Source organism: Larus michahellis, chromosome Z (assembly GCF_964199755.1).
Source record: "Larus michahellis chromosome Z, bLarMic1.1, whole genome shotgun sequence".
Lineage (NCBI taxonomy): Eukaryota > Metazoa > Chordata > Aves > Charadriiformes > Laridae > Larus > Larus michahellis.
In genome coordinates, this window is record NC_133930.1 from 12,795,032 (window position 1) to 12,804,407 (window position 9,376).

Consider the following 9,376-nt stretch of genomic DNA (forward strand, 5'->3'; position numbering starts at 1 on the left):
AGCGGTGCTCCCCAGGGGTCAGTACTGGGTCCAGTCTTGCTCCACATATTCATCAATCATCTGGATGAGAGGAGAGAGAAGGGGACGTGGAAAGGGAGGTGCTGAGCTCTCCTCCTTGGGATCCAGTGACAGGACACATGGGAATGTCTCAAAGCTGCATCAGGGGAGGTTTAGACTGGACATTAGGAAGAATTTCTTTACTGAGAAGGTGGTCACACACTGGAACAGGTTTCCTAGAGAGCTGGTCAATGCCTTAAGATTGTCTGTGTTTCAGAGACATTTGGACAATGCCCTTAACAACATGCTTTAACTTTTGGTCAGCCCTGAAGTGGTCAGGCAGTTGGACTAGGTGATCATTGTAGGTCCCTTCCAACTGAAGTAGTCTACTCTATAATATTCTTTGAAATTATTTATCAGAAACCGTTTAGACTCTCCCTTTCATGATGCAAAGTTTGGGGTTTTATTTTCCTGCATGTTTCCAGCTGATGTTTTAACAGTTTCATACTTTGAGATACTTTTTGGTAGATTTATGAAGCTGACCTATGTATTAACTATGCAGACAAACATCCATTTGTTTATCTATTATCCTGGTTTCTACGAATGTAAGAATTTTATTATTGTATAAACTGTTACTTCAAATACTGGTAACAATCTTAGAAGACTTGTTGCAATATTAAATCTTTTACTATCTTCCCCTGCCACCACCATTTCTTTCTCAAATATACTGGAGTAGAATATACATTTTGTAGCACTCTCTAAACAAGCTACTAAGCACCTGCCAAGTCCGCTTAATGAAGGTAAGATCCCTTTTAGACATTTTAAGTGACTCCTGTGTTTTCTCCTCAAAATATTAAATTAATTCTTAAGAAAGGACCGCTTTAACACTGATTGCTGTGTCTCTTCACTTTCAAATGTGGTAAACATACCAATTACATTTTTAGAATGTAGAGTCTTTTACTGATAGCAAATGAAATAGTAACTAGCACTTATGATAGCAAAGGAAAAAGCTTCTTTCAATCAGTTTTTCCATTTGCTCAAGAACACATTTAGGATTAACTAGGAAGACAAGTTTTGAACTTGAATGTTATTCCAATTATACACTTTTATATTGCAATTCAAATGAAAATTTCAAATGAATTGTTCAGGTTCATAAGCCTAGAGACCACCTCAGCTCCACAATAAAAGGAATAATAATTTTCAAAATTCACCTCCACTTTAAAACTGCACACATATGAATCTCAGTTAAATATTCACTTAAAGATAATGTACTTACTTACAAAAAAAAAATAATCGAGAAACTCCTGCATACCCCAAGACAACCTAGTTTCAAATTTCACTATAACTGTCAAGTAAAACATAAACATACTGCAAACACCTCCTCTTAAAAGAACTAGAAGACTAGCTAAGTTTAATCCTCTCCTTTAACTATTAAACATTGGAGTAAATGAAATGTAATGTACTTTATGTCCATGTCCAGGAAAAAAATAGATAGAAAGAATAGATTGGGAGTCATTCCAAGACCTCCATAAAACCTTATATTCCTGAAACTATGTCAGGTATGCAATTTTTATTAGCTACTTAACAGCAGCACACATCTGTGTTCGTTTGTTAATAACCCCTCATATATTTGCTTTATTCTTCTGTTTTTCCCATTAACCAAGACCTATGAGTTAAGGAGTTCTTAATTACAGATTTATGAAATGAATAACATAGATTCAAATGTGGACCTTAAGGTACTACTCCAATACAAGCCAAAAATGTGAAGATGTTCCCAATTATATCTGTTTTTTGCCAAATTAAGTAATCTGATTTCAGAAAAAGTGAGACAATAGACAGTATCAATTACTTTTCAACATTCTGATACACAATTTGGATGCACAAAACCTACAAAGGTACAAAGATAGCAGCATGTCTATATGATATGTACAGTTACAGGTCCCCAAGCTCCACTATAAGCCATCAAGTGGATATCAAAGTAGGAAATCTTTTTAAAAGGTGCCTGGCCCTGAAAGTACCTTCTCTACTTTCTTAGAGACATTGATTATAACATTGCTTTCCCTGTATTTTCTGGTGCTTCAGCTCCCCCCCTTATCCATACAGGTTCCCATAGGTTGGGTTCATATAATTTTAACCTATGTCAAGAAGGATTCTGTCCTCCCACACGGACATAAGTCGGGGCAAAGACCTGGGGGGCGAGCCCCATCTTCCCTGAAGCTGAGGGAGGAGCAGGGCCCGGGGGCGGCAGGCGGTAACTCGCTGGTGGTGTTGACTGCAAGTGGCCATTTTAATTTAAGGGCCTCGGGACCTGATGCTGCCGCCGATTCTCCTCCTCCCTGGTGCCCAGCTCCACCTCCCCACCCTCACACCACCGGGGACGGAGGGAGGATAAGAAAACACACCGGCGGGCGGGGCGGATAAGCAGCAGGCTCCCAGGCACGACCGGCCCGGAGGAGCGGGGTGCCGCTGAGAGCCCCGCGGGGTTAGGGGCGCAGTCCCGATCCCTCCCCCCGCGGGGCCGGCAGATCCCGATCAGGGGCACGGTGCCGGAGGGGAAGCCGGGGGCTGCGGGCCCGGACAGCGGGAGGGGCGGAGCCGGGGCGCGGTGGTTACCTATACTGGGCAGCAGCCCCGCTATGGGTGAATCCAAAGTAGTTGCCGGTGGCCATTTTGGCATCTTCTCCCAGCCGGCTGGGCACTGTGGCGACGATAACCAAGAGGCGGCGGCAGCGGCGGCGGCGGTCGGGGCCATGACAGGAGGCCCGGCAGGAGGGGGGGGAGGGAGGGAGGAGGCGGGGGGTGGAAGGGGGGGGGTGGGGGGGAAGGGGACAGACAGACAAGGAACAGAAAGAGCGCAGGAGCGCCAGGTCAGACACGGCACCTTAGGAACAACCGCCCCCACCCGCCCCCGCCCTGCCGCCGCCGCCGCGACCGGGCCGCATCGCCCTCCCCCCCGCGCATGGACACACAGACACACACCGAGCGCCGTTACTCACCATAGGTGAACGAAACTACCGGGCATATGGGAATCATGAGTCCGAGCTGGCTGCGACAGCGGCGGCTGAACTCTCAACTCTCACCCCCCCCTCCCTCCTCCTCCTCCTCGCCGCCGCCGCGCTCGCTCCCTTCCCCCCACCCACCCACCTACGGCGACAACGGCGAACTGCGGCCGGCCCGGCGCCGTGAGCATGCGCGAGATGTGCGAAGGGGCCGCCGGGAGTTGTAGTCCGCCCCATGCCCGCAGAAGCGGCGGGGACGAGCTTTACGCGAGCTGCCTCGCCTGCGCATGCGCGGGATGTGCAAAGGCTGCTGGGAGCTGTAGTCCCCTGTCCTGAGGCCCCGGCGCCACGGCTGGCCGCCCTCAGGGGAGCGCTGTTTGTCACCGCCCTCCCGCCATTACCGCCGGTTCCTCACCCCGGCCCGTGGATTCATACTGCAAAGATAGGGTGGGTTTCTCATTCTTGGCTGCAAAGGCACATACACCAGAGTTCAGCAGCAGAATTGCCGGTGAAGCAGGGCCCTGCCGCCTGCCCGCGTTTCTCCCCCACACCCGTACTGCGCAGGCTGGTGTTTACTGGCTTTCCCAAGCTGGAGCCTGACGTTCACAGCAGCAACCTAGTTATCACTCTTGCAAGGCCTGGGAGCTCGAAGGCAGCAGCTGCAGTTAGTGCTCTCGTGCAGAGTTTACAACAAGACCCAGGACTTGTCTGCCCTTGAAACCAGCGTCCAGGTTCATCCAGGCCCACAGCTGCCCCACCACAGCCGCGCACCTGAGGAGCGATGCTGCTGTCGCCCAACTGAAGCCCATCATCTGACCTATCAGACACCACAGCTGATCCATGTCCACAAATTAATTCTGCAGTAGCTCCCATGTGCTTATAGCACACGTGAAGTAAAGCCTTCACCCGCATAAGGCCCATTCATGTGAAGTTTCTAGGCAGCAGCATTCCATCAGGTTGCTCCTAAAAACCGCAACCAGCACAGTAAACTCCCTTTCCAAGTGGGTGGATTTGCACCTGTTCCCTATGACTCTCCCACCTCGAGGCAATCCTTCCCTCTGAGCAGCAGGTGCTGCTCAAAGCTCTGAACAAAGCAACACTTAAGTCCTTAAATACTTGCACCTCATTTGTGTACTTTGCCTGCGCTGTGATGTGCATTTTTCATAAACTAATCAAGACTTATAAAACACTTCTGGATTAAGCACAAAGTGATCATTTTAGAAGTATTTGTTTTCCATAAGCCACATCTACTCAAAACACCCCTGCTTAGTGTGTGAGCCAACACAGGCAGGATGCAGGAACAACCACAAAACCACGGGTGAAAGGCAAAGAACAAATTTAATCTCCATACCTTGTGGACCAGGGAATCTCCAAAGAAGCACCCAGGCAGAGGCACGCAAGCGGGAATGCAGGTACTGCAGAGCAAAAGAGTCCTTGTTAGTGAGACAGGGAGGGAGTGTCCAAACCTGCTGCTCTCGCCTATATTTCAGGGATTCAAGCAGGCATAGTTTTCTGCTGTGCTTTGACCTTCTACAATAGCAGGACAGTAATCTCAGGCACGTTTGATAAGGTTCCTCTACGTCTATCACAGGCCTATGTTATCTAAGTGCAGATGTTCTACTCGTCAAGCATGTAAGACTAAACAACAATTAGTGTGATATATGTGTTTTCCAGCACCCCATGTGCGGGTCACTTGAGTGTGTTTACAATCCTCGTCGCCAATCTTCCGTTACTGTTCCACGCTTTGGATCTCTCACAGTCATCACAAAAGCAGTAAGACATCAACAAAGATATTGCTGTTCATAAAACAAATGAGAAGAGGAGAGTAATTTCTCATCTAAAACTTACATTATTGCAGCTGTATATGAAGTACAGCTCCTTAAGATGCCAAACACCCTTGCCCATTCACTGAACATAATTTGTTCATCTTTATTATTAGTTTTGCATAGGAACTAAATAGTACTGTACCTCTTGTTCATTCTTATCCTAATCAAGCACAATAGGAAAAGAAACCTGCATAGGAAACGGAATGAATTTCCAACCCCTGTGGTATGCTTGCACTCAAAGTGTTTTTCTGTGAAGAAAGAAGCTATTAGGTGAAGACATTTAATTGCTATTGCTTATAAAAACAAAAGCCCTAATACTGTAGTTATATACAAGAGTACTTTGGGAGAGGGCTCTACACAAATCTATAGAAAAACTTAACAGGGTATGACCTCTGCCACGAGAACCTCAATGGACTCAGGATACATAAATGGGAGATATCTATACTCTCCTCACTTTTATTAAAAAGTGTTCATAATTGGACCACTGGATCATGGTATTGGACAAAAAGGAAATGGAAGTTTTCTTTGTTCCACTGTCTTTCAAGTTTTTTCAGTCATAAACCTTCCAATATACTGATAAATATACTGTATTAAATGCACGTCATTAAAAATACAAGCATCTATATAAACACACAGATGTTCACGCACCTTTTAACACTGTACTCCTAAAACTATATTTTGCAAGCGTGTAGGTCTGCAACTGCCTATTCCTTCTTCATTGATGAGGTAAACTTGGAATATTTATCCTCTTTTCAAGCTTTGGCTCTACAAGCTGAGGGAAAAAAAAAGCTTTCTTATTCACAATACAGTTTCTGTCTTAGGTTTTATAAATTCTTTCATCTGCATAATTGCTAGTAGTTCTAATTCAAATATTCCACCCTGTATCTTGTGATTTGAGCCCTGCATAAGCTGGGCATGTCTGAGCGTAAGCTCCCGTTTGGCAGCCCAATTTAGCTGCAATTTAAGCAGAAGTTTCAGATTACTTTTCTGGGTGAATTTTGCATATTCAGTCTTCAGTGCACATATCGCTTTGAAAAGATTACAACATACTTTATGAAAAGTCACACTTACTAAGTGTGACCAAAAAAAAAAAAAATTAAGAAGGTTTACCATTTTCTTGGAAGAAAACCCAGTGGTATTATACAAGTCTTTCCCTCAGCAGTTTCCTAATAAGAACCTGATGCTTCCCGGTGACTTTGTGCACCATTGCATAACATCTATTTATGTTACTACTGGCTCGCAGGATCAGATTCATAGTCTATACTTAAAAAACCTCAGTGGGTTATAAAACAAGATTGCATCTCTCTAAGACATGTGTATCAGATTTGCTTCAAAATGAAACAGTAATAAATTCAGATTAGATCCTTTAGGGCATTTTGAACTTCACTGATTTCTCTGTCCTTAACTGGAAGGAAAATAAATTAAGTGATAAAGAGCAAATCATACGGCAGAGGGAAAAAGGCAGAAAAGTTTTATTGAAACATTCAAAACATTTTTTTTTAAATATGAAAAAGAAAATTCTCTATCTTTGTTCCTCTTAAGATTACAGAAGAATTACAGAAGAACAGCCAAGAATTTCCAGAAAGAAAACATACAATGGAATGCAAAACTTTAATTTGGGATTAAATAATACAACTACTCTATTCGTGCAAAGTTAAATGTGTTGCAAGCTATTAGTTGTTTATCTTAAATAAGTAAGTTTTAATTAGAATAAATTACCTAGGGTTATAAAATGGTGTGATGTATGCTGTTTGCCTAGCTTGACTTAGCATAAGTAGCCAGATTTGCTGAAGCCTTTAGGCTGCAATAGAGTTAATTTTCTTAGTAATTTCCCTAGTAGCTGGTACAGTGCTGTGTTTAGTCTTATAGTATGAGGAAAATGTCAATAACACACTGATATTTTGGTAGTGTTTTTCCCAAGTCTGGGACTTTTCAGTTCCCCATGTTCTGCCAGTGACCGCAGGTACGCAAGAAGTGCAAACCAGGAGATAAGGAGGCGACACCCGTCAGCAGAGACTGCACATCGACAAGGTAAGAGCAGTCAACAGCCGGCCTGCCTGGGCACAGAAAAAGACTCCAATAAGGAAGACCCCAGACCAAAAATCATGGGGGTCGCCTGTGGCAAAAGGACCCTGGTGCAAGCAGTGATAGACTCGGGTGGTGCGTGCGCGACTCCTTGGATGGCATGGCAACACTTGGGCAGCGGCTTCTCTTTTAACACAATATGTCTAAAAATAATTACAGACAAAAATGGCAAGCTAGGATTCAGAAAAACAAATCCTTGACTTTCATTAAATCTATACAAAAGCAGATCTCCAAAATATGTTGAGAAGAAGAAAGCCCCGTATAACTTGCAGTGTCATCAGTCCCACTATTTATTTATTATTATTTATTAATGTACGAGACGCACATCGCTGCTGCTACCACTGGACTGCAAAACCATAGTTGAAACACAACGGGGAAAACTCTAAATGTTTTGCACCTTCTCTGTAAACCACTAAAAGTGAGCAAACGTAGACGTTTGTTTGTTTTCGTAGCAGGTAGAGGTAAGAGGCAACCTTCCAGTTTATTTAAAACCAGCCTCTCCGCTGGCCTTTGCGTGCCCACCAGAGGGCAGGGCAGATGTAGCAGAGGACTGAAGTTTTCCCACACCGTAAAGACCTTGCTAACAAAAGCTGCACTTTGATTTCCCGACGAGGTAATTTAATACTTAGTGCTCTCTTTGTAAAAGCCCTAGATAGGAAAAGGTTTAAAATCAGTATGAGTCCAACGGTATCTTCTCACCTGAAAATTATTTCAGATAGCCACAGGGACAAGACATTCATCAGCTTATCAACTTTCTTCAAGTGAAATTACATTTTTTGAGCAGTGAAGCCAAAGATCCGATGTTTTCACCAAGATTTTAAGTGATTAAAACAAAAAAGTGTTACCTTTTAACAACAGGGCTTAAAACAGTGACCATAACAACAGAAGCGTTAATAAAATAAATAAAAGTAATTTATTAAACCACAAATGGAAGTTATCAGTATCTAGAATACCAAATTGCAACATAAATAAACCCAGCACCCAAACCCAGGAATAATAGAAAAGTATGCAAGTTTTAATGCAAACTCTAATTACACATCATATGCACACAAGAAATGAACCACTTACAGTAAACAAGCAAAAATACTACCTGGCAGTATCCCTTCATCTTTCTTTCCTTACACTTCAATAAAATTAGTGTTCATATTATAGGCTAACCTTCCCTTCCTCAGCTGATTTCTTCATCCACCTTTTAAACTAGTAAGTACTGAATAATAAAAGTTCAAAGAGCTGTCCCTCATTCTGCTTGGCCCAAAACATGTTTCCCACTAGCTCTACTATTTGTAACTAGAGGGGCCAACAACTGCAGTTAGTAAATGCTATGCAATCAGAAGCATGACCGTATATTTTTCTGCATTCCTGTTCAAATCTGCATGCTAAAATGTATCTTTGAAGAAAAAGCTACTGCTTCAACATTCTTCTCAAAGACACAAGTAACATAAAATGAAGCAATCAGGCAGTAACTAGAAAAAATTAAAGCCTTTTAAGGCAGCTACAGAAACAAAGTGTCTAATGAGGAACAAACCCATTACAAAAATCTATTTTCAGAGCTCAGAAAGTGAACTATGCCCCTTGGGGGGACAGATGGCTCAGAAGGTAACATGAAATTTACCTTGGAAAAATGAAGGCTCTTTTTCTAACTTTTCCACTTTTCTAAAGCCAGAATTTTTTGTTTCTTCTTTTTAGATAGAATAAAATATAGTAAGGGTAATTTACCAAAAAGGCTCCAACAGCACTGTACTCAATGACCAGAATAATTCTCAAAGAAACCTACCATTACTGAAAAACAGAACATGAAATCCCCAGTTTTAGCAAACACTCCCTTCCCCTTACTGACCTGTTACTTGGGAATTCATCCGTAAAAAGAAACTTGGTCCTTGCTTTGGAGGACATACTGCAGGTGGGAGAAATTAACTCATTAAGATCCAGGAGAAAAATCTCTGGTTTTTAGTCATTTCAATTTATTTGAAGGCTGAAGGACTTCATTAAAAGTGCATAAAGAATTGTTGATTTGAATATGATGCTCCTAAAACCTTAGCATTCTTTTGTGTACCTGGCCTTGACCTATAAGAAAGCAAAGCATACAGGGATTACAAAGGCCTGAACTGCTATTACTATTCTAATATGAAAAGTTAGTAAAAGCCTTGAAAAGAATGGCTATGTTTTTTTCAAATTAATATTCCTCATGTGGAGACTATTGTGTGGAATAGCTATTTTCTTTTTTTTTTTTTTTTGAAGTTAAGCATTAAGTATTAAAAGATCATCTGTTCATCTGCCACAATTAAATGGCTTGACAAGGCTGATATTTGCACAGGGGTGATAATTACTGTATTTGCATGCATGTGATTTACTGTGTGTTGATTCTGTATAAACAACCATGGTTTTGTTTTCCAAAGGCCAGGCATATAGTAAAAACTGTATATTTTTCTATTTTTCTTTTCATTTTGCAAAATAAATAACATTATGAAA

The 9,376-nt window shown here is 42.5% G+C and overlaps 1 protein-coding gene across 4 annotated transcripts in view; it reads right to left on the reverse strand.

Annotated features, from left to right (window-relative positions):
• The window catches only part of ZFR (zinc finger RNA binding protein), a 51,721-nt gene extending 47,179 nt beyond the window's left edge, over nucleotides 1-4,542 (reverse strand). For 2 of the 4 annotated variants that reach the window (XR_012584881.1, XM_074569581.1), the window contains exons 1-2: nucleotides 2,994-3,131; nucleotides 2,611-2,695 (exon numbers count right to left, since the gene is read on the reverse strand). Coding sequence is in view for 3 of the 4 variants with exons in the window: in XM_074569581.1 (XP_074425682.1) it covers nucleotides 2,611-2,695; nucleotides 2,994-3,030 (122 nt within the window). In the remaining variant the exon portion in view is untranslated. Of the gene's footprint in view, nucleotides 1-2,610; nucleotides 2,696-2,993; nucleotides 3,163-4,347 lie in introns of those variants that run through there. The other 2 variants (XM_074569583.1, XM_074569582.1) reach the window with 2 other exon arrangements.
• Between the last annotated feature and the right edge of the window lie 4,834 nt (nucleotides 4,543-9,376).